The sequence below is a fragment of the Aotus nancymaae genome, unplaced genomic scaffold (assembly GCF_030222135.1).
Source record: "Aotus nancymaae isolate 86718 unplaced genomic scaffold, 86718_ANA_hifiasm-v0.15.2.pri h1tg000076l, whole genome shotgun sequence".
Classification (NCBI taxonomy): Eukaryota; Metazoa; Chordata; class Mammalia; order Primates; family Aotidae; genus Aotus; species Aotus nancymaae.
The window spans coordinates 2,771,015-2,796,675 of NW_026988491.1; the positions used below are offsets into that span (position 1 = coordinate 2,771,015).

The following is a 25,661-nucleotide window of genomic DNA, read 5'->3' on the forward strand; positions in this document are numbered from 1 at the left end:
TAGTAACTGCAGAATTTTGTATGCTAAAATCTTAATATAGAAGATACAGAAAAGCATATCCAAACCATTCAGCACAACTGTGTTCAACATGAAAACACAACTCAAATTACAAATTTATATGTTTAGGAAGACAAACAGCATATTATCATATAGTTTTAAAAAACTGTATTTTATAGAACTTTCATTATTCAAAAAAATTTCCAGTTATAAATACTTTGGTGCCTTTACACTATCCATGTATCATGAAAATGTCTCGACACTTGGTTCAACTTTTGAACAATATATATTTGTACTTTTCAAAGCATTTTCACCTCTATTATATCTCATTTAACTTCACAAAATTCTAAGAAAGGTATGGCAGAAATACAACTGGCACTTTGTCAGCTAAAGCTGAGTAACCAGCATATTGTTCTTAATGATAAAGGGGAGGGATATAAACTGTAATAACAAAAGCTTGGAGATCCAAAGAAACATAACACACAGTCCAAATCTTAGTAGACTTCTGGGGTCATTTTTTCCTTATGACTTATTTGTGATACACCCAATTTGGTCCTTCTTCAGCTAACCAGAAACAGTATTGGGGGCCCAGGATCAAAAATGTTCATTGTGAGTCCTCAAGTAAACAGAATAAACGGAAACTGTTTTTAAAGTAATATAAATATACACATATTACTCTAAAAGGCAGGAAATTGCTGAGAGTAGTTTCTATTTCATTTAAAGTGAATCAGAAACCTCAGAGGCCTGCATCAATACCTCTAAGTCAGCTGTATTTTCTACACCAACCTGGAGTCATTAGTTCCAACAAATGTTGGAAAAAGTTCTTGTGTTCTGATTTGTTCTGGTGACCCAACCAAGGCACTATCTCCCATCTCTTCAAATTTGGCTAAAATTGTTTCTTCTAATGAAAACAGCTTGAAGAAGTGTATTTCTTCTGGATAAGCATATTTCTGGAGAAAAGCTACAAAAATCTACCTCTAAGAACTTGTAATTTCAAAACTAACATTTTAGGTGAGGGACCAAAACAGCAGGTAGTTGTAAGCTTAGTAAACATTCATATCTATAAATCACATGGAGATATGATGCTATTTTGCCCATTAATTAAATTTAAAAACACACCCACACGCATACTCTTACTCAATTTAGAAGTGTTTGGGAAGTTGAAACCAAACATATGTCTTAAATGCTCCAATTTCTGTAGGGCCTGCAGAGAGGACTGTATTTCTCCTTTCAGCCTTCCATGACACAACACTAGGGTTAGTCTAACAATGCCACAATCCTTAAATACCTAAAATATGTACTTTTAAACACTATCATATTCTAAAACAGGACTAAAATGAGTCTAAGTTAAAAGATAAATTTCATTTTGGTCAGGAACACACAGTAACAAAAATTGAAAAGAACTCTATCCAAAAAAATGTTAATGAACTGACGTTTTGTGGCATGCTACTTAGGCTTTCTTTCATTCTCGTATTTTAAGAATAAGAAACAAAAAGAGTAAGAAATAGACACAGAAGGCATGTTTTAAAAATGTGAGCACAGGCCTGGCACAGTGGCTCATGTGTGTAATCCCAGGGCTTTGGGAGGCCGAGGCGGGCGGATCACTTGAGGTCAGGAGTTCAAGACCAGCCTGACCAATATGGTGAAACCCCATCTCTACTAAATACACAAAAATCAACCAGGTATGGTGGTGGGTGCCTGTAACCCAGCTACTCAGGAAGCTGAGGTAGGAAGAACTGCTTGAACCCAGGAGGCAGAGGTTGCAGCAAGCTGAGATCGCGCCACTGCACTCCAGCCTGGGCAACAAAGCAAGACTCCATCTAAAAAAAAAAAAAGAAAGAAAAAAAGTGAGTATAACAGAAAGCCAAGAAGAGTATTTTCAGTGACAATACCAAGACTCAAAAAGATTCTGACAAGCTAATTCAACCAGCTGAAACCAAAAGAAAAAAATCTAACAGAAACAAATGTCAATTTCCACATTCAAGTTCAAACAATCAATTGTACAAATAGAGAACAGGGGTGCCTGGCTTCTCTGGAGTGTTTTAATACAGTGAATCCTTCTGAGATATATACAGCTATGTTCAAGTCTACATTAACCAGTGCCAGATAGCTACTCTCTTTCACTTCCTGCATTTCTTTCTGTCTTCTGTCAGCTGTCACTTCTTAGGTTATCAGTTTGTTTTGTCCCACTTCCAAGTCACTGCTTCTAATCTACTGTCAGCTCTAGGAAAACCAGAAAACTGAGCAAATGGGAACTGTGTGCAAGTTACAAAAGAGCCTAGAGGGTTTTATGGGTTTTGCTATACATATCTTGATTTCTCAGAAGCTATTTCTGCTCTTATCCTCATTCTTGGCTATACTACACATGGCTATAACTCCAGGACATGCACATTCTGTATCATGTGTAGACTGAGGAAGACAATAAGCTCTTACAGTTATGTGCTGGTCATACCATGTCTGGAATACTGTTTGCAGTTCAGATCAACAATTACAACACATATAGTTATGGGACCAGCTGGTGAGGAAGTCTACAGATCATGCTGTATTAGGCCAAATGAACGTGCCAGGAATGTTTAACCTTGGGACTGTCTTAAGATGAAATAAAAGGGCTTGTGAGGGAGGTGGTTGGCTGGAGGGGAGAGTTGCCATCAGAAAACCTGAAGGATTACCACTGCAAGACAGAACAGGTTTATTTCCCATTGCTCAAATGGGATGAACTGTCAACAAGAGCCAAGCACTATAGGAAAAGCAGATTTTGGGTCAAAGACAAATGTCTAAAATGTCCAACAGTAAAGTAGGCTGCTTCTCTAAGTAGCAAGTTACTTAACCTTAAACTACATAAGCTGAGGCTGGAGCCTCATTTCTCTGGGATGTTGTAGAAGGATTCCTGCACTAGACAGGAGGTTAAACTACATTCTTTAGACTCTTCCAGAACAAGGCAGTGTAACAAGAAATTTATTTGCAATTCATTATCATAATTCATTTTGTCACATCAGGTGGAATGAAAAGGTAAATCAATACTATGAAAATATGAACTTAAAATAAATATCAAAGTACAGTACATATATCAATAAAATGATGCAGAAGCAAGAAAAACTTACCTCCTGAACAGAACATGGCAAAACCACACGGCTAAAAAGACAAAAGAAAAAATATATACATTACGTATGAAATAGCTTTAAACACAGATCTGTAAAGAGGTTTTACCTTAAATCCAATGATAACAGAAACAAGTCTCTTAAATTAAAAAATCAAAGGGTGTCATGGAAGAGGGTCTCTGAATGCCTACACCCTAACTGGGGAACTAAAACTATCATTTCTGGATCCCAATGTTCATTTGCATTTAGTGTTCTCAGGACCCCAAAGAGCAGCCGCAGAGATTCTTGAGAGTAAAGAAAAAAGAGAAAACTCAACACTGAAAACTGCAGGGTACAGAATGTAATATTTGTAGACTGTCAGGTCAGGTTGCCCTGACAAAATTTTTCGCATGGTTTCACTCTCCACCTATATACTGTGCATTTTGTTTTTATGATGGTTCTCACAGAATACTTCTTCAATCTCATGAATAAATGCTTCCAGAAACTGTTCTCTCACTATTAAATTACTCCTCAAGTTTACTAAGATAAAAATAAGGAGCCATGTAGAAATAACAAGAAAAAAATTTTACTATGGAAACTACCTTGAACCTTATAATAATTCCTTCTAGCATACAGATGATATGGGTTTGATCCTGTTTAAAAGTTTGTCATTGTATATACCAAAAAGATGTCATTATAGCTCAATTGCAAGCAGTCTTAAAGGCCAAAAACAATATCGTGGTATATTATTTTATCAAAAGGTTGCATTTTATCTCTAGATTTGATAAGGAGATTCCTTAGTTTATTTCCACCATAAATTCTGAAAACCAAGACCATCCCTGTATATCAACTGTCTCACAATTATAGTTGGTTCCAAGATAGCAACTTCTTTTTTGGAGTGGGGTGTATGATCCTTCTCATATTTTCCTAATCTTACCTGTCATTTTATAGAAAATTTTCAATAGTTTTCCTCATTCTAATTTCTTTTCAGCTGTAGTTTCTTTTTATTTTTTCTTACAGTAAGAGTCATTTAGCTTATTGTATTAGTGACAATCTTTTTGGTCTAGACATTCTTTGTTAATAGTCTTTCTTACACCTAAGCATGAAGAGAGTAATGCAACCCAGATTACATCCAGTTTGCATTCCAGCTACACTTTCCACCTACTCCTTTCTCCCTACTCTCCTCACACATCTCTGCCTGAACGTTCACATCACCTCAATCTCCAACGTGTACAAAACGTGTCTGTTACTCCTTCCCTTTGACTACCAAATTACCACCACTCTTGGTCTTTCTGATAATGGTGATCCAAAAACAATGAACTTTCTCAAAGCCACAGTGGTCACTAATTTCTACTCTCCATCAAGAATAAACTTCTTGCTGGCAGGGTGGCTCACGCTTATAATCCCAGCACTTTGGGAGGCTGAGGCGGGCAGATCACGAGGTCAGGGGTGGGATCAAGACCAGCCTGGCCAACACAGTGAATCCCTATCTCTACTAAAAATACAAAAATTAGCTGGGCGTGGTGGCACACACCTGTAATCCCAGCTACTCTGGAGGCTGAGGCAGGAGAATGCTTGAGGCTGGGAGGTGGAGCACCACTGGGCTCCAGCCTGGGCGATAGAGTAAGACTCTGTCTCAAAAAAAAAAAAAAGAATAAACTTCTTGTAAGTCCTTCCATACCTAAAAATTCCAAATCATTTTAGTTCTCTTCTCAGTACACACTAACTTGCTCACTGTCCCAGGGCATAAAATGGGGGAGAGGAGACTAGAATGATATAGGTTGGGAGCATATATTATCAGGACCAGGACCTATAATACTATAGTAAGAAATCCATTAAATTCATTAGGCAATAAGGAATCTCAGGATATTGTTCTAAGAGGTAAGTGACAACTACAGCTGACTTGAAGAAGTCATCTGCAGGTGGTTAAAAACACTGACAAGCAGGAGAAGCTATCTTTTGGGAGGCTAGGCAAGAAAGATGATGGAATGCAGAGGGAATGGAAGGAAGGGATAGAAAGGAAAGAGTTAGTCTTCCCTGAAGTTTCACAAAACCAAAGAATCACTGCTGAGTAATTTTATGCTAACAGGAAGATCCCTATTTTTATTTAATAACACTTTCAAGGAAATTTCTTTCACAAAATGAAAGTGACTGATTAAGACATTCTGAACAATGAGTCAAGTAACTTCAAGATTTGCTTAACAAGTAAAAGTAAAAAGGAACATACAGGCTTTGATTTTCTGTTGTTATTCTAAAAGCAGTATTCAATTTACAGTGCCAATCGAAAATGTTCAAATGTCTAAAAATTCTCATAAAAATAATCTTTCAAATGGAATCGGTAACAAATTCTTTAAAACCAGAACTCTACATTAGTGGTAACTCTGTCTACTGCTTAAATAATAACTTGAAGGAAAACAGCCCACCTCGAAAGTCATTTCTAACATTTTAATTCTTATTTTAAAAAATGGAGGGCCAGGCGTGGTGGCTCATGCCTGTAATCCTAGCACTTTGGGAGGCTGAGGCAGGTGGATCACCTGAGGTAAGCAGTTCGAGACCAGCCTGACCAACATGGTGAAACCCTGTCTCTACTAAAAGTACAAAACATTTAGCAAGGCATGGTGGCATGTGCCTGTAGTCCCAGCTACTCGGGAGGCTGAGGCAGGAGAATCGCTTGAACCCGGGAGGTGGAGGTTGCAGTGAGCCGAGATGGTGCCACTGCACTCCAGCCAGGGCAACAGAGCAAGACTGTCTCAAAAACAAATAAAAAATAAATAATAAATAAATAGAATTTTGTAAGACAACAAACATTCACCAAAATATTTCAGTTACCAATACCTTCACATAGGAATGAGCTATCGCTTCTAATAAACAAGAGTTTAAGAAAGTTGACTTAAGAGTAAGAAGTATCAATTTTTCATTGAACTGTAACACTGAATACAGCATGCTAGGATTTGATTCTGTGCTAGATACCGACATTACTTATGAAACAGCGCCTATGTTCAAAAAGTCTAAGAGGGAAAAAAAAAACCTAGGGGAGATACACATAAAGAGTGAACATCAAGAAATTTAAGGCTAGGCATGGTGGCTCACACCTGTAACCCCAGCACTGTGGGAGGCCAAGGCAGGTGGATCACCTGAGGTCAAGAGTTCAAGACCAGCCTGAGCAACATGATGAAACTCTGTCTGTACAAAAAATAAAAAAATAAAAAATTAGTGGGGCGTGGTGGCATATGCCTGTAATCCCAGCTACTTGGGAGGCTGAGGCAGGAGAATCGATTGAACCCAGGAGGTGGTAGTTGCAGTGAGCCGAGATGGTGCCACTACACTCCAGCCTGGGCAACAGAGCAAGACTCAGTCTCAAAAAAATAAATAAATTTAATTTATGACTCTTTGGGAAACATAATTAGACTTTGGCCACATGTTGTCAACATTCATTATCTGGGCACATTTAAATTTTTATAATGAAAGCAAATGTTTGCAAAAAGCATAGTGTGCAAATTCCCAATGGGAACTGCTTTCCAAGAGTTAGCTTCATACTACTCACATAACTGTCAAACTACTGAACACTTTTTTTATGTGTCTGTAACATTTTTGGAGAGAGGAAATACTCCAATGAAAGAAAAATGACTAGATCTGTTTAAAATCAGTTCTGCAACTCACTTGCTCTGTAACGTGGGCCAAGTCAAGTTCCTTCTTTCTTATTTTCTCCATTTGTTTTAGTGTCTGCCACCCATCTACCTACATCATATAGAAGTCAGAGTAATTAACACTTGTTTGATACACTGTATAAACGACTTGAAAGAAAAATTTTATATAAACCCAATTCGAATTTTCACTCTACCAACAAAAGGCAAAATATGTCTCTTCTCAACATCTCTGTCACTGACCAAAGTTATCATTTTTCATCAATTCGTTAACAAATATTTACTGAGCGCCTATTACATGCGAAGGACTATTCTAAAAACTGGGAATATGAGAGTGAGCAAAACGAATTCATGGCCCTTACATGTAGAAAGAGAATACAATTAGTAAGAGAAAAACAAATTAATAAAAAATTGCGTGGCACGTTGGATGGTGATATGGAGACCGATAAAGCAGGGAAGGCAAATACCAAATAGTGGGAACGGCAATTAGGTCTTCAGAAACGAATTCCCTGAGAAGGCGACATCTGAGCAAAGACCTGGAAGGAGGTGAGTTAGAGCGCTTCGAGCAAAGGGAACAAAAGCAGGTGGAAAGGCCTTGAACTGAACTTATTGTAGAGTAGTGGAGGAACAGCAAGGAAGCTTGTGAAGCTGGAATGGGCAGGGGAAAGGTGGTAAATGAAATCAGGGCGGGAAAAAGTGAAAAGCCTTGTAGGCTGTTGCAGAGGTATTGACTTTTTATTGCGGGTGAGAGAGTAAGTCTTTGGGAGGTATTGAGCAGAGAAATGACATCAGTGACTTTTTAAAAGTTTAAGAACACTAAAAATAATGTGTCTGAAGAAAGCTAAAGTAAGGCAAAAGTACTTCTAAGAATCTAAAATGAAAAATGTGAAAAACAACGAATGGGCCGTATTCGACATCCCTAGTTGCTCAAAGGATGCTGACGACACGAACCAGCTGTGACAGATGAACACATTCAAAGCCAAGCAAATTTCCGTAATGTTCACAGTCCTTGCCAGTGGGAAAAGCAGTGACTTTTCAACAAAATCACTCTGATGGTCGGATGCACCTCGAAATCCCTCCATTTGACAGACCACGTGTTAACTTCTAAGAAAGTAGGTGGGGCCCGGGGTGTCACCTCATCTTAAAACATGCCGAAACCAAGAAAAGTACAGGCTCTCCCGTCAAGTCCACGGAGCTGCCCAGCTGAGCGCAGGCTTTCCAGATTCCCGGCTCCAGCATGAACTTCAGGGCGCCAACGTCCCACCCCGAGTCCTGACACCAGGGCTACCTTCAATCGGCAAGCCCATCTCCCGCTGGTTACCAGCGGACTCCACCCCAGACGACAAATCACAGTCAAACTCAACGTGTCTCCCCACCCTTAGACTGCGGCTCCTTCCCACCGGCGGACCTGGGGGTGGGCCCAGACCCAGGCTGGGGGTGGGGGGTTGGGGAGAAGGCGGGTCCCAGCGGAAACTCCCGGCCGCGCCTTCCCGAGCCACGCGCTCGGGCCGGGACCCAGCCGCCTTCGCCGCGGGGAAGTGGGAGGCCGCGTTACCACGGCAATGCCTGGAGGGCCGAGGGGCGCGATCAGGGAGGGGCTTCAAAGGGGCCAGGGGCGCGTGTCGGAGGGAGGGGGCGCCAGCAGGGAGGAGCTGACACAGGGCTGACTCCGATTTAGGGAGAGCCTGCCACTTCTCCATCAACAAATCTCCCGTCACTGCAGTCCCACGGCCTAGCTCGCGCCCACGGACCCACTCACAATTCCTTGATCAGCACCATCTTCCCGGAACCCCCTCGCAGCTGCCGCCGCCACCGCCGCCGCCGCCGCTGCCGCTACCGCCTCTCACAGCGCCTGCGCGGCCCCGCCTCTCTGCCACCGTACCACCTCTGCGCCTGCGCACCTACACGCTTCCGCCGCGACCAGTCGCGTCAGCGCGCGAGGGGGCCTAGCTCCGCCCAGTTCCGTGCCCCACCTCGGGCACACGAGGCCTCCACTGCGGTTGCGCGGCCGGTTTAAGAGCGTGCGGCTTCTACTGCGGTTGCGCAAACTCGCCGCGCGCACTCCTGTCTGCTTACGAGGGCATCTCCCTCCAGCTTTGGTCCCTTGGGGCGTCTGGGCAGCCTACGCTTTCCGGTGAGTTTTCCAGTTGGTGACTAGTTTTCAGCTCTCTCTCACTGCTCTGTGGGAGGGCCCACTTCCTTGACCGACACCTAAAAGACTCTTGACAGGTTCTGGAGGCCGCCGACGCCGGCTTCTGTTCCCCTCCCCAGCCCTTGACAGCTTAGGTTCCGCAGGAGGATGTTCACCTGCTTTGCGGTCTCGTGGAGGTCCACCGCGGCGGAGAACCCTGAACCTCACCTGTGACTCGGCAGGATGAGCGGCCAACACTCCCGACGAAGGCCCTCTGGGGGAAATGAGGCGCTTGGCCTCCAGACCCAGGAAAGGAAGCTGATGCTGAGAGTACGTTCTCACGGTTGCAGCGAATCCGCCTTGGGCCTCAAAGCCGCAGCCCAGCGGTGGTCTCTGGCTTGCTCTTGTGCCTGACACGGTTCTAGGCAGTGGGGATGCATCTAGAAGCAAATACGGTCCCTGTTTTCAAGAAATTCACAGTCTAGAGATAACTCAGTTGGAAAGAAGGCGGGGAGAATTTGGGCTGGTGGGGAAGTTCTATGCTATGAATACAGTGGAGTACTGGGGGAGGCAGAGGACTCAGGGCCAGGGCTGCCTTAAGAGGCTTTGTTTGAGCCTGGCCTGTTAGGATGTGAGAGGACCCGAGGATGGGATAAACTTAGGGTATTGAAGGATCAGTCAGACGCCAGATGTGGCCAGAACATTCTAAGTGAGGGGGGGAAATCAGCTGGGACCAACTAGATCACTAGGCCATTGTAAGGAATTTGTATTCTAAGAACCATGAGTATCTGTTGAAAGGTTATTAAGAAGATCAAAATATCATCAAAACATTTCTGTGTAAACATCAAGTGTATCTGATAATGGAATACATCTGTGGAGTTAGGGCTGCCTCAAAAAAAGTAATGGAAATGAAGTGACTCATGACTCAGTGACTCCCGGGAACTGCCTTAGGAGAAAGTTTCTGGAATCTCAAAACTCCCAGAAACTTTCTTCTAAGCCAGTCCCTGGAAGTCACCGAGTTTTTGTTATGTGTCAATCGTGCTAGGTTTTGTGAGGGCAGGGATTTAAGGAAATGCATGCTCTTTCTTGCAACAGTTGAGAAGCTGAGGATCTGCTTTGTTGATTGGACATTGGATTTTATGCCAAGTACTGTGCTAAGTAATGGAGATACTTTATCTGATTTCACCCTTAGAACAACATTATGAGATGTATTTTAGCATGCTTTACAAGGGGCAATAAAATGAGATTCAGGGAGCCATGTTAAGTGACTTGTACTAGCTTGTTGGCAGAACCAGGTTTTCAAATCCAGATTTTAAAATCCATTCATTACACTAATATCCTAGAAGAAAGTTAAGTTGGGGCGTGCAGACCATCTTTGTGACAAATAATTGTTCTCAATTATGGAAAGAAGACTAAATCTGGAAGATATTTAGAGAAATTAAGGAGTTGAATACTGTAAATCTGTGTGCTTAGAGTTAGATGGTGTTCTTTAACGTCTGAGGAGACAGTATTAATTGCCAATTTTGGCCAGGCGAGGTGGCTCACACCTGTAATCCCAGCACTTTGGGAGGCTGAGGCAAGCGGATCACCTGAGGTCAGGAGTTCTAGACCAACCTGACCAACATGGTGAAACCTCGTCTCTACTAAAAATACAAAAATTAGCTGGGCGTAGTGGCACGTGCCTGTAATCCCAGCTACTCGGGAGGCTGAGGCAGGAGAATCGCTTGAACTTGGGAGGCGGAGGTTGCAGTAAGCCAAGATCATGCCACTGCACTTCAGTCTAGGCAACAAGAGCGATACTCCATCTCAAAAAAAAAAAAAAGCCAAATTTATATGGTAAGGAGTTATTTTATGTTCTAATCTCTCCCCACATGTTATGCTTGTTGAAAATACAACTTTTTAAACATTCTACATAAATTTATGGTTGACATGCTTTATCACTAAGAAAAATGAGGACATTTTACATCATTTCTCTAATTTTTGAAGCCTCCTGCAAGTGTTCACTAGTTCTTTTGTCTGCATAACACAATTCCTGCTCATAAATAGTAGCCAGATGTTTGTGAAATAAATGAGGCAGTATGCTGGATGGAGCATGCCTCCAAACCAAGTATACAGTATAGACAGTGCCTCCCTTTTATTGTTAAAAAAAAATTATGATACTCTTCAAGTTTAGTAAGTCAGACTTTATTCAGGATCTTCGAGATAAGTATAGGGACCACGGTAATGGGATTTTGTAGTTGGGGAAAGAGATTGAGCTCAACTCTGAACACAGCATGGGCAAGTGAGAATTTATAGCGAAAGAGCTATAAGGGGGTAGGGCAATCAGTGGGTGGAAAATTATTAAGAGGATACATCAGGGATGGAGGGAGATTCTGGCTAAAGCAACTTAACATAATTCTTGCTGAAGACGTGATCAAACTGGTGGAGGATGAAGAACAAGGATTGGGGAGGTTCTTGTTAAAACTAGATTTTACAACTGTTGCACAGATAAGCCTAGGCTTGAGTAAAGTTTGCTCAGGCAGTGTATCTGTCACAATCAGAAGATTCATATTAAAAGACTCAATTGAGAAACAAGGATAGATTGAGAAAGTAACCAGTTTAGATGTATTTGTTGACGGAAAGTTTAGCTAGGTCACTGGAAAACATGAAATCTGTATATCAAAATAATCCTACATTACATCTACTTAAAGGATAAAAATGGCAGAATGAAAGAATTATGAGTGGGACTAGAGAATAGGAAAAACATGAACCAACACCTCAAATGAGAAAGAAGGATATATAAAGAAAAAGACAAATACACGTGAAAGAAAGACAAATACACATTAATCTATTGGATTAGCGTCTCTGTTGTGTGACATTATCTGTGACAGCTGAAGATGTTGAACCCTGTGATGCATTTTTGGAAATGTGTATAAAGTAGAATATAACTTTAGCCAATAATTGTCTATATATACAAAAAGGAGCCAACCTTTTTTTTTTTGTAGTGTGATGTTCCTTGTTGTAACTCTCAAAGGGAACCTTTACACAGATGTTCAGTTAAACTAATTCTACCAGTGTCATATGTCTACCAATCTCATTACTTCCCTTCTAGAGCAAAGAGCTCATTACAGTAAGAATGACGGTAAATTCTACCAAGGCAAACAAAGATTTCTGAACATGGGCAGTGTGTATGAAATGCTTATGCACTAGTTGATAGCTCAACTCTGGTCAAAGAAATTTGAATGGTCACTTAAATATTAAAATTTAATTTAGCCCCTAAAGTAGCCGTTCTCAACCTGTAATCTGAAGAAAAGCTTGTAGATGAGACTCCCAGGGAATTTGTGAACTACCAAAATTACATACATAATTTCATGTCTGTGTACAGTTATCTTTTTTTTTTTTTTTTTTTTTTTTTTTTTGAGACGGAGTTTCTCTCTTATTGCCCAGCAGGAGTACAGTGGTGCCATCTCGGCTCACCGCAACCTCCGCCTCCCGGGTTCAATTGATTCTCCTGCTTCAGCCTCCTGAGTAGCTGAGATTATAGGCACCCACCACCACACCCAGTTAATATTATTTTGTATAGTAGAGACAGGATTTTACCATGTTGGTCAAGCTGGTCTCCAATGCCTGGCCTCAGGTGATACACCCACCTCAGCCTCCCAAAGTGTTGGGATTACAGACATGAGCCACCTAGCCCAGCCAATGTGTACGTTTATCTAGGGGAGAGGTTTGTAGCTTTCATTTGCCTTGCTTTCTCTGCATTTGCCATTCCATTTCTTTTTATCTTCTGCCCATTCCAGAATGATCTTGATTGAGGATATTTGTATGAAAACTAGAAATATTCCCAAGAATGCTTTAATTTTGTTAAATATCAGGGCATAGGTCATAATATTGTATCACTCTGGGATAGACGGGGTTAGGCATTGGAGTAGAAAGACCTTCTTAGCCTGAATCCTGGCTCTGCCACTTACTGTTCTGAACCTTGAGAAAATGACTTAATCTCAGAGATTCAGTTTACACTGAAACTCAATTTTACACATCTGAAAAAAGAGAACTATTAATATCTGCAACAGATTTAAGAACTAAAAAATATGAAGTATATGAAGCACCTATGTTGTGTACTTTACTGGATACATAAGTGTTCAGTGAATGGGAGCCATTTAACAGCTTCCAAAAAGCAGTAACAGTAATTTAAGGTATCCCTGGAGTAACCACTATGTTTAATCATTATTTGTTATTCTGATATATGCATAAGAATGTATATGTGCATTCATGCACGTATACATATTGGCCATAATTACCTTTTCTCTGTTGTATATAATACGGATTCTTGTTCTTCTGTGCCATCACCAACATTTAATATTGTCAGAATTTTTATTTTTTGTCAGTTTATTGGTTTTAAAACTCTGTCTTGTGTTCACTTTGCATTCCTTGCAGGATAAGGATGTTTTTATGTTTTTTTGGTCATAGTCTTATTCTGCCTTCTTTTTCCTATTAGTCATGTTTTTTTCTTTTTGATTTGTAGGATATATTAGGTTGGTGCAAAAGTAATTGCGGTTTTTGCATCATTGAAATTTTTCATTTGATACTGGAATACCTTCTTAAATAAATATGTTTATGTTATACATCATTTTAATGTGCATTTCTCACTTTTGTTTTTTTTTTGCTAATGACTTATTACTTGCTGTTTATATTTATTTTAGACTATGGAAATGATATTAGACAAAAAACAACTTCAAGCGATTTTCTTATTTGTGTTCAAAATGGATCATAAAGCAGCAGACGCAACTTGAAACAGCAGCGCATTTGACCCAGGAACTGCTAATGAACATACAGGGCAGTGGTGATTCAAGAAGTTTTGCAAAGGAGACGAGAGCCTTGCATATGACGAACACAGTGGTGAGCCTTTGGAAGTTGACAATGACTAATTGAAAGCAGTCCTCGACACTGATCCTCTTAGAACTACACAGGTCGTTGCCTAAGAAATCAAAGTCGACCATTCTATGCTTGGCATTTGAAGAAAATTGGAAAGGTGAGAAACAGCAACAAACCATTTCTCAATCAGATTGTGACGTACAACGAAAAGTGGATTTTATATGACAGCCAGTGATGACCAGCTCAGTGATTGGACTGAGAAGCTCCAAAGCACTTCCCAAAGCCAAACTTGCACCCCAAAGAAAGGTTATGATCACTCATTGGTGGTATGCTGCTGGTCTGATCCACTACAGCTTTCTGAATCCCAGTTAAACCATTACATAAGAGAAGTGCACTCAGCAAATCCGTGAGGTTTGCCGAAAACTGCAACACCTGCAGCTGGCAATTGGTCCACAAAAAGGGCCTAATTCTTTGAGAGACGTCACCCAGGCTGGAGTGCAGTGACTCAGTTTCAGCTCACTGCAACCTCCACCTCCCAGGTTCAAGCAATTCTCCTACCTCACCCTCCCGAGTAGATCGGATTGTAAGCACCTGCCACCACCCCAGGCTAATTTTTGTATTTTTAGTAAAGACAGGGTTTGACCATATTGGCCAGGCTGGTCTCAAACTCCTGACCTCAAGTGATCCACCCACCTGGGCCTCCCAAATTCCTGGGATTACAGGCATGAGCCACTGCACCTGGCAGGTTCCAATTCTCCATGACAATGCCCAACTGCAGGTTGCACAACCAGTGCTTCAGGAGTTGAAGGAATTGGTCTATGAGGTTTTGCCTCCTCTACCAGATTCACCTGACTTCTTGCCAACCAACTGCCTTCAAGCATCTTGATGGTTTTTTGTGGGTGAAACGCTTCCGCACCAGCAGGGTGCAGAAAATGCTTTCCAAGAGTTTACTGAATCCTGAAGCACGGATTTTTATGCTACAGGAATAAACAAATTTATTTCTCGGCAAAAATGTGTTGATTGTAATGGTTCCTATTTTGATTAATAAAGATGTGTTTGCGCCTAGTTATAATGATTTTAAATTAACGGTCTTTGAACGCAATTACTTTTGCACCACCACCAGCAGACACACCCCCACACATTCTGGATTTGAATTCCGTGTCGTGTTGATTACGTGCACTTGGAATATTTCCTTTACATCTGTGGATTGTTCTGTCGCTTTTATTTTTTTTTAATAAATGGGTTTCTGAACCTCTGCTGTATTGACATTTTGGGTCATATTATTCTTTGTGTAGAGGCTGTTCTGTGCCTTGTAGAATGTTTAGCATCATCTCTGGCCTCTGACTAGGTACAGTAGTACCCGTCCAATCATGACAATTAGGAATGTTTTCAGACATTGCCCAGTTTCCCCTGGTTTGGGGGATGGTGCACAATTGCCCCTAGTTGAGAACCACTCATTATAGTGACTTTATTGTGCAGTTATCCTATATGTATTTGTTTTATTGTATACCAGGCAAGCCTTAAGTGTTTCATATGAACTAATCCTAACTCATTTACTCATCACATGATGTAGATATTACTGTCCCTATTTTAAAGAGGAGAAATCTTATGTATTCTAATATGCAGAAGATGTTAACTTTACCAGGCTATAACTGATGTATAAAATGCACCTATTTTAAGTGTCCAGTTGTAGAGTTTTCTCAAAGGTATACTCGGACTTCTCTAGAGTTTCATATTATTTATCACTTAGTACTTTTTACCTTCTTTTAGCATAATGGTTCTGAGATTGATGAAGGCGTATCATTCAGTCCTTTTCATTGCTCAGTGGCATTCCTTTATGTGGACATAACCAGAAATTGTTTATCCATTTACCTATTGATGAATTTTTCTTCTATATAGTTTTTGATCATGATAAATTTGCTATGACTAGATGTACATAAGTCTTTGTGGATATGTTTTCGTTTCTCTTGGATTATAATTAAATGTATGTTTAACTCTGGGAGAAATGGCCAAACAATATACGTGGTACCATTTTACGTTCCCAGCAGCAATATAAGAGAATCCAGTTACTCCACATCCTCATCAACATATTTTAGCCACTCTATTTAGTAGAAATATGGTATTGCATTGTAGTAAACTTGCAGTTCTCTGAAAACTGATGATGTTGAGCACTTTTTCATGTGTTTATTGGTCATTTGTACATCTTTTGTCAAGTGACTATTCAACTCTTGCGCATTTTCAAATTGTTCTTTTTCTGTTTTTGAGTTGGAAGAGTTACTAGAATATCCTACATATAAGTCCTTTTCTCAGATGTTTGTGTTAGGAGTACTTTCTCCCAGTCAGCTGCTTGCCTTTTCATTTTAGTGGTATATTTCAAATAGCAGAAATTTTAAGTTCTGATGAAGTCTAGTTTTTCATTTATGGTTCATGTTTTTTGTGTTCTCCCTGAGAAATCTTTGCCTAACCCAGAGGCACAAAGATTTTTATTTTACTATGTTTTCTTCCAGAAGGTTTAAAGTTTTGGCTCTCATATTTACGTCTGTGAGTCACTGCAGATAAGTTTTGGTGTATATGTGAGACAAAAATTCGATTTTTTTTTTTTTTTTTTTTTGCCTATGTATATCCAGTTGTATCCCTGGTTCTTAAAAAGACATTTCCTTTACTCATTTGAAAATCAGTTGACTGTATGTATGCGGGTCTGTTTCATTCATCAATATGTTATGTAATACTACACTGCTTTGATTACCATAGCTATATAGTAAGTCTTGAAATCAAGTGGTTTATTTCCTCTAGTTTCTACATTTTCTTTTTTTTGGTTTCCTAGTTTATAAAAATGTTATGGTTTTCTTTTTTTTTTTAATCGCATTTTAGGTTTTTTACATTTTCAAAATTGTTTTGGCTCTCCTAAGATTTCATTAATTTGTTTAAAAAAGAAGCCTGGTAAAATTTCTATGGGACTTTCAGTCAATCTATAGAACAATTAGGAAGAACTGACATCTTAACAATATTGAATCTTTATAAATGATGTATCTCTTCATTTATTTAGATCTTCAGTGTTTCTTGGCTCTCGGCAGCATTTTGTAGCTTACAGATTTTGCAAATATTTTGCTTTATTCTTAAGTATTTTGTGTGTGTGTGTTTTAAAACAATTGTATTTTTAATTTTTCAAGTATTGGTAATAAGATAGACTTGATTCTTGTTTATTCTCCTTGCTGGACTCATTAGTTATAGGAGTGTTTTTGTGTATTTTATGAGATTTTCTATGTAACAGTCTCTGAATAAAGACAGTTTCATGTTTTTTTCCAATCTTTATAATTTAAATTTTTTTTCTTTGACAATGGTTAAGAACTCTAATACGGTTGATATAAGTGGTGAAATCAGTTTATTGATCTCTTTTTTCCCTCCAGCCCATGTGTAGAAAGTTTATCAATTGTATAGCTCTTTTTACAACATTCTTTGATTTTTCTGTTTTCTATTTAATTTTTACCTTTTATTACTTACCTTTGCCTAGTTTTAATTTTTTCTATTCTTAGCTTTAAGATGGAAGCCCATATCATTGCTTTTAGACTTTCTTTTCAAATATAAGCATTTTTTTTTTTTTTTTGTATTTTTTTTTATTATTTATTTATTTATTTATTTATTTTTTTTTTATTGCATTTTAGGTTTTGGGGTACATGTGAATAGCATGCAAGGTTGTTGCACAGGTTCTCACCTGGCAGTATGATTTGCTGCCTCCCTCCCCTTCACCTATATCTGGCATTTCTCCCCATGCTATCCCTCCCCAACTCCCCACCTCCCCACTATCCTCCCTCCCCCCCAACAGAACCCCGTGTATAGTGCTCCCCTCCCTGTGTCCATGTGTTCTCCTTGTTCAACACCCGCCTATGAGTGAGAACATGTGGTGTTTGATTTTGTGTTCTTGTGTCAGTTTGCTGAGAATGATGTTTTCCAGGTTCATCCATGTCCCTACGAAGGATGTGAACTCCTCCTTTTTAATGGCTGCATAATATTCCATGGTGTATATGTGCCACATTTTTCCTGTCCAGTCTATCATCGATGGGCATTTGGGCTGGTTCCAGGTCTTTGCTATTGTAAACTGTGCTGCAATGAACATTCGTGTGCATGTGTCCTTATAGTAGAACGATTTATAATCCTTTGGATATATGCCCAGTAATGGGATTGCTGGGTCAAATGGAATTTCTATTTCTAGGTCCTTGAGGAATCGCCACACTGTTTTCCACAGTGGTTGAACTAATTTACACTCCCACCAACAGTGTAAAAGTGTTCCTATTTCTCCACATCCTCTCCAGCATCTGTTGTCTCCAGATTTTTTAATGATCGCCATTCTAACTGGCGTGAGATGGTATCTCAATGTAGTTTTGATTTGCATTTCTCTAATGACCAGTGATGATGAGCATTTTTTCATATGTTTGTTGGCCTCATGTATGTCTTCTTTTGTAAAGTATCTGTTCATATCCTTCGCCCATTTTTGAATGGGCTTGTTTGTTTTTTTCTTGTAAATCTTTTTTAGTTCATTGTAAATTCTGGATATCAGCCCTTTGTCAGACGGGTAGGCTGCAAAAATTTTTTCCCATTCTGTTGGTTGCCGATTCACTCTATTGACTGTTTCTTTTGCCGTGCAAAAGCTGTGGAGTTTGATTAGGTCCCATTTGTCTATTTTGGCTTTTGTTGCCAATGCTTTTGGTGTTTTGGTCATAAAGTCCTTGCCTACGCCTATGTCCTGAATGGTTTTGCCTAGGTTTCCTTCTAGTGTTTTTATGGTGTTACGTCTTATGTTTAAGTCTTTAATCCATCTGGAGTCAATTTTAGTGTAAGGTGTCAGGAAGGGGTCCAGTTTCTGCTTTCTGCATATGGCTAGCCAGTTTTCCCAACACCACTTATTGAACATGGAATCCTTTCCCCATTGATTGTTTTTTTCAGGTTTGTCAAAGATCAGGTGGTTGTAGATATGTTGTGTCGCCTCCGACGTCTCTGTTCTGTTCCATTGGTCTATATCTCTGTTTTGGTACCAGTACCATGCTGTTTTGATTACTGTAGCCTTGTAGTATAGTTTGAAGTCCGGTAGTGTGATGCCTCCTGCTTTGTTCTTTTTGCTTAGAATTGACTTGGCTATGCGGGCTCTCTTTTGGTTCCATATGAAGTTTAAGGTGGTTTTTTCCAGTTCTGTGAAGAAGGTCATTGGTAGCTTGATGGGGATAGCGTTGAATCTGTAAATTACTTTGGGCAGTATGGCCATTTTCGCGATATTAATTCTTCCTAACCATGAACATGGAATGTTTCTCCATCTGTTTGTGTCCTCTCTTATTTCGTTGAGCAGTGATTTGTAGTTCTCCTTGAAGAGGTCCTTTACGTTCCTTGTTAGTTGTATTCCTAGGTATTTTATTCTCTTTGTAGCAATTGTGAATGGCAGTTCGTTCTTGATTTGGCTCTCTTTAAGTCTATTATTGGTGTATAGGAATGCTTGTGATTTTTGCACATTGATTTTGTATCCTGAGACTTTGCTGAAGTTGCTTATCAGTTTCAGGAGATTTTGGGCTGAGGTGATAGGGTCTTCTAGATATACAATCATGTCGTCTGCAAATAGAGACAATTTGACTTCCTCCTTTCCTAATTGAATACCCTTTATTTCTTTTTCTTGCCTGATTGCTCTGGCTAGAACTTCCAGTACTATATTGAATAGGAGTGGTGAGAGAGGGCATCCTTGTCTAGTGCCAGATTTCAAAGGGAATGCTTCCAGTTTTTGCCCATTCAGTATGATATTGGCTGTCGGTTTGTCATAAATAGCTTTTATTATTTTGAGATACGTTCCATCGATACCTAGTTTATTGAGGGTTTTTAGCATAAAGGGCTGTTGAATTTTGTCAAAGGCCTTCTCTGCATCAATTGAGATAATCATGTGGTTTTTGTCTTTGGTTCTGTTTATGTGGTGAATTACATTTATAGACTTGCGTATATTGAACCAGCCTTGCATCCCCGGGATGAATCCTACTTGATCATGGTGGATAAGCTTTTTGATGTGCTGTTGTAATCGGCTTGCCAGTATTTTATTGAAGATTTTTGCATCTATGTTCATCATGGATATTGGCCTGTAGTTTTCTTTTCTTGTTGAGTCTCTGCCGGGTTTTGGTATTAGGATGATGTTGGTCTCATAAAATGATTTGGGAAGGATTCCCTCTTTTTGGATTATTTGGAATAGTTTCAGTAGGAATGGTACCAGTTCCTCTTTGTATGTCTGGTAGAATTCGGCTGTGAGACCATCTGGGCCTGGGCTTTTTTTGGGTGGTAGGCTCTTAATTGCTGCCTCGACTTCAGACCTTGTTATTGGTCTATTCAGGGTTTCGACTTCTTCCTGGTTTAGGCATGGGAGGAGACTACTGTCCAGGAATTTATCCATTTCTTCCAGGTTTTCTAATTTATGCGCATAGAGTTGTTTGTAATAATCTCTGATGATGGTTTGAATTTCTGTGGAATCTGTGGTGATATCCCCTTTATCAGTTTTTATTGCATCTATTTGGTTATTCTCTCTTTTCTTTTTTATTAGTTTGGCTAGTGGTCTGTCTATTTTGTTGATCTTTTCAAAAAACCAGCTCCTGGATTTATTGATTTTTTGTAGGGTTTTTCGTGTCTCTATCTCCTTCATTTCTGCTTTGATCTTAGTTATTTCTTGTCTTCTGCTAGGTTTTGAGTTTTTTTGATCTTGCTCCTCTAGCTCTTTCAATTTTGATGATAGGGTGTCAATTTTAGTTCTCTCCTTTCTTCTCATGTGGGCACTTATTGCTATATATTTTCCTCTAGAGACTGCTTTAAATGTGTCCCAGAGATTCTGGTATGTGGTGTCTTCATTCTCGTTGGTTTCGAAGAACATCTTTATTTCTGCCTTCATTTCAGTGTTTATCCAGTCAACATTCAGGAGAAAGTTGTTCAATTTCCATGAGGATGTGCGGTTCTGGGTTGGCTTCTGAATTCTGAGTTCTAACTTGATTGCACTGTGGTCTGAGAGACTGTTTGTTATGGTTTCTGTTCTTTTGCATTTGCTGAGGAGTGATTTACTTCCAATTATGTGGTCAATTTTAGAGTAGGTGTGATGTGGTGCTGAGAAGAATGTATATTCTGTGGATTTGGGCTGGAGAGTTCTGTAAATATCTATTAGGTTTGCTTGTTCCAGGTCTGAGTTCAAGTCCTGGATATCCTTATTAATTTTCTGTCTCGTTGATCTGTCTAATATTGACAACGGTGTGTTGAAGTCTCCCAGTATTAATGTGTGGGAGTCTATGTCTCTTTGTAAGTCTTTAAGAACTTGCCTTATGTATCTGGGTGCTCCTGTATTAGGTGCATATATATTTAGGATCGTTAGCTCTTCTTGTTGTATTGATCCTTTTACCATTATGTAATGTCCTTCTTTGTCTCTTTTGATCTTTGTTGCTTTAAAGTCTATTTTATCAGAGATGAGAATTGCAACTCCTGCTTTTTTTTGCTCTCCATTTGCTTGGTAAATCTTCCTCCATCCCTTTATTTTGAGCCTTTGTGTATCCTTGCATGTGAGGTGGGTTTCCTGGATACAGCACACTGATGGGTTTTGGCTTTTTATCCAATTTGCCAGTCTGTGTCTTTTGATTGGGGCATTTAGTCCATTTACATTTAGGGTTAATATTGTTATGTGTGAGTTTGGTCCTGTCATTTTGATGCTAGCTGGCTGTTTTGCCCATTGGTTGATGGAGATTCTTCATTGTGTTGCTGCTCTTTACCATTTAGTGCGTTTTTGGAGTGGCTGGTGCTGGTTGTTTTTTTCTATGTGTAGTGTCTCCTTCAGGAGCTCTTGTAAAGCTGGTCTGGTGGTGATGAAATCTGTGAGTACTTGCTTGTTCACAAAGGATTTTATTTTTCCTTCACTTATGAAGCTTAGTTTTGCTGGATATGAAATTCTGGGTTGAAAGTTCTTTTCTTTAAGGATGTTGAATATCGGCCCCCACTCTCTTCTGGCCTGTAGGGTTTCTGCTGAGAGATCTGCTGTGAGTCTGATGGGTTTCCCTTTGTGGGTAACCCGACCTTTCTCTCTGGCTGCCCTTAGTATTTTCTCCTTCATTTCAACCCTGGTGAATCTGATGATTATGTGCCTTGGGGTTGCTCTTCTAGAGGAATATCTTTGTGGTGTTCTCTGTATTTCCTGGACTTGAATATTGGCCTGCCTTGCTAGGTTGGGGAAGTTTTCCTGGATAATATCCTGAAGAGTATTTTCCAGCTTGGATGCATTCTCTTCGTCACATTCAGGTATACCTATCAAACGTAGATTAGGTCTTTTCACGTAGTCCCATATTTCTTGTTGACTCTGTTCATTCCTTTTTACCTTGTTTTCTCTAATCTTCCCTTCTCGTTTTATTTCATTGAGTTGATCTTCAACTTCTGATATCCTTTCTTCTGCTTGGTCAATTCTGCTGTTGAAACTTGTACATGCTTCGCGAAGTTCTCGTGTTGTGTTTTTCAGCTCCATCAGTTCATTCATATTCCTCTCTAAGTTGTCCATTCTCGTTAGCATTTCATCAAGTCTTTTTTCAAGGTTCTTAGTTTCTTTGCATTGGGTTAGAACATGTTCTTTTAGCTCACAGAAGTTTCTTATTATCCATTTTCTGAAAGCTGATTCTGTCATTTCATCACACTCATTCTCCGTCCAGTCTTGTTCCCGTGCTGGTGAGGAGTTATGCTGCCTTGTAGGGGGAGAGGTGTTCTGGTTTTGGGTGTTTTCATCCTTTTTGCGCTGGTTTCTTCCCATCTTTGTGGATTTATCCGCCTATTGACTTTGTAGTTGCTGTCTTTCTGATTTTGGTAATTTTAAGTCTGCAGCAGCTGAACTCATAAACCCCCTTTTCTTCTCCCCAGGTGTTCTGGCCCAGGGGCTTAGCACTTTATGTTTTTCAGCTGTGTTGCTACCGTTTTCCCTGCCCACAAGGTGGCAGTCTAGTCACACTCAGCCTGCAGAGGCTTCGCTGAGCTGCTGTGGGCTCCGCCCAGCTTCCGTGTGAGCTTCCCTGCAGTCCTGTGGGTGTATTTAGAACTGCTTCCGCTATGCTGGCCCGCCCCTGTAGTGACGGAGTCTCTGTAGTGGCGGGTTGTCTTGGTTACGGAAAATTGCCCCGGGAACTGCAGGGTGTTTCCCAATGGAGGACGCCCCTCCCCCACAGAGCTGGACTGTCCCGGGTTCAGCCGTGTTTCCAGAGGGGCCCTCTTTGTCCTGTAATCTCTTGGCTTGCCTCCTTGCCACAGTTCCCCTTGCTGGCCCAGAGGGGACACAGTCTCGTTCACTTTGTTCAAGGAGCCGCTGCTCCCCGTCCCCCGTGCAGGCCGAGCGGCTGCTCCGGTCCAACCAGCGGCACTGGGAATGCGGGGAGCTTCTCCGCGCAATTAAAATCCGCTGCCCTGTGTGCCGCTGCGTCAGCCGAAGCAGCGGCTCTGAGATTCGTGGCACTCCCTTGCCCGGGGGTCTCCTGGCTTGGCTCCCTGCTTCAGTTCCCCTTTCTGGCTCAGAGGGAACTCTGTCTCTCTCGCTCTGCGCAAGAAGCCACTGCCCCCCGCTCCAGGGCGTAGGCTGAGCGGCCACTCCGCTCAAACCAGCGGCGCTGGAGACCCGTGGGGCTTTTCCCCCTGTGAATCTCCTGGTCTATGGGCAGTAAAAGTCTGTCTGGAAATGCGGCGTCCACTCACCCTCTGCGCCTACTCTCGGAGCTGCAATTCCGACTTCCTCTTAAGTGGCCATCTTGGATTGATCTCTCAAATATAAGCATTTAAAGCTGTATCTCTAAGTTCTGGTTTAGCTGCATTCGTATTTTAATGTTTTCATTGTCATTCAAAGTATTTTCTAATTTTCTTATTTCTTTTTAACTTTGGACTATTTAGAAGTATATTACCAAGTATTTAAATACTCTCCACATTTTTGTTTTAATTTTCAGTTTAATTTGGTTACAGTCCAAGAATATACCCTATATGAGTTTAATCATTTCAAATTTATTGAAACTTATAGCCTAGATTTTTGTTTTTACTTTGCGTATTTTGAGGTTTTGTTAGTAGATGCCTACACCTTTAGGACTTTTATGTCTTCTTGATGACTTATCCTCATTATAATTGTGACATGCCTCCCTTTATCCTTGATAATATTCCTTGTTCTGAAGCCTATTTAGCCTGATAGTAATGTAGGCTTTCATCTTTCTTACGATTTGTGTTTACATAGTCGGTATCTTGTTACTCCTTTTAACCTTTTTGTCATTGTAGTAATTTGTACACAGCATACAGTTGGGTCTTGCTTTTTTTTTTTTTTTAATACGGAGTCTCACGCTGTTCCCCCGGCTGGAGTGCAATGGTGGGATCTCTGCTCACTGCAACCTCTGCTTCCCCGGTTCAAGCGATTTTCCTGCCTCAGCCTCCCAAGTAACTGGGATTACAGGAGCCCACCCCAACACCCGGCTAATTTTTTGTATTTTTAGTAGAGACGGAGGTTTCACTATTTTGTCCAGGCTGTTCTTGAACTCCTGACCTTCTGGTCCACCTGCCTCGGCCTCCCAGAGTGCTGGGATTACAGGCGTGAGCCACCGCACCTGGCCTGTGTCTTGCTTTTTAATCCAGTCTGATACTCTCTACCTTTTAAGTGGAATGTTAGGTCATTTATATTTAATACAGTTATAAAATGGTTGAGTTAAACACCAGTTTTGTTTTTTTTTTTTACTGTAGAATTTATAAGCTGTATCTGTAACATATCACAGTCTGCCATTAACCCTTTTTTTAAGGGAAAAGAAAAGGTATGGCCAGGTGTGGTGGCTCATGCCTGTAATCCAGCACTTTGGGGGACAGAGGCAGGCAGACCACAAGGTCAGCAGTTTGAGACTAGCCTGGCCAATATGGTGAAACCCCCATCTCTACTAAAAATACAAAAATTAGCCAGGCGTGATGGTGGGCGCCTGTAGTCCCAGCTACTCGGGAGGCTGAGGCAGGAGAATTGCTTGAACCCAGGAGGCAGGAGGTTCCAGTGAGTCCATATCATACCACTGCACTCCAGGCTGGGCAACAGAGCAAAACTCCATCTTGGTAGGGGGGGAAAAAAAAAGTGCAGCTCTCTGCCAGGACTCATTTAATTTTACATAAACATGCTCTTTGAGGCTGAAGTAAATCTGACTGATTTCCAATGTGAAAATAAAATATAAAAACTGTTATTGGAGTTATTTCTAAATAGAACTAACATCAGAATTGTCTGAAGTATCAGAATCATCTATTTCAGAAAAATTGGATTCATCAAATTTTCAGCCAATTTTCAATTGTTCAAGAACAATGTTAACATCATTCATAAGACTGCTAAGTATTCTAGGATTTGACATTTTCAGTGATTGAGAATTAGTATATTTTGTAAATGGAAATACCACTGTTAAAAACAGAATGCTATAAATAGAATGATGTCTTTGGTTTCCAGAATCAATACACTAGAGCAATGCAACACTAACTATAAAGGTGAGATATTTCGTGGCAAAGGTATCTCAGGGTAAACTCTGTAGCTGCAAGTGCTGCCAGCAAGTATTCTTGGGGCAAATGGAAAAAGGGTTAAATGGAATTAAATGGTTTCACATAAAACGTAAGAAACAAGAGTATACTTTCATCTCTCCTCTTATCTTTACAATCACAATACAGCATTATTTTGCTTTAAAAAGTCAATTGTCTTCCGGGTGCGGTGGCTCACGCCTGTAATCCCAGCACTTTGGGAGGCTGAGGTGGGTGGATCACTTGAGGTCAGGAGTTCGAGACCACCCTGGCCAACAAGGTGAAACCCCGTCTCTACTAAAAATACAAAAATTAGCGAGACTCCATCTCAAAAAAAAAAACAAAAAACAGCCATTTATCAACCAGGCACGATTTCTCATGCCTATAATCCCAGCAATTTGTGAGGCTGAGGTGGGAGGATCA

General features: G+C 40.5%; 1 protein-coding gene and 1 long non-coding RNA gene across 3 annotated transcripts in view; one reads left to right on the forward strand and one right to left on the reverse strand.

The window, feature by feature from the left end:
* The window catches only part of PITPNB (phosphatidylinositol transfer protein beta), a 68,302-nt gene extending 59,751 nt beyond the window's left edge, over positions 1-8,551 (reverse strand). For both annotated transcript variants that reach the window (XM_012464919.2, XM_012464920.2), the window contains exons 1-2: positions 8,478-8,551; positions 3,099-3,129 (exon numbers count right to left, since the gene is read on the reverse strand). In XM_012464919.2, coding sequence (XP_012320342.1) covers positions 3,099-3,129; positions 8,478-8,497 — 51 coding nt within the window. In that variant the 5' untranslated portion in view covers positions 8,498-8,551. The remainder of the gene's footprint in view (positions 1-3,098; positions 3,130-8,477) is intronic.
* A 181-nt stretch (positions 8,552-8,732) lies between these two features.
* The window catches only part of LOC105725783 (uncharacterized), an 88,890-nt gene continuing 71,961 nt past the window's right edge, over positions 8,733-25,661 (forward strand). The window contains exon 1 of the long non-coding RNA XR_001109366.2: positions 8,733-8,852. This is a non-coding gene — a long non-coding RNA (uncharacterized LOC105725783). The remainder of the gene's footprint in view (positions 8,853-25,661) is intronic.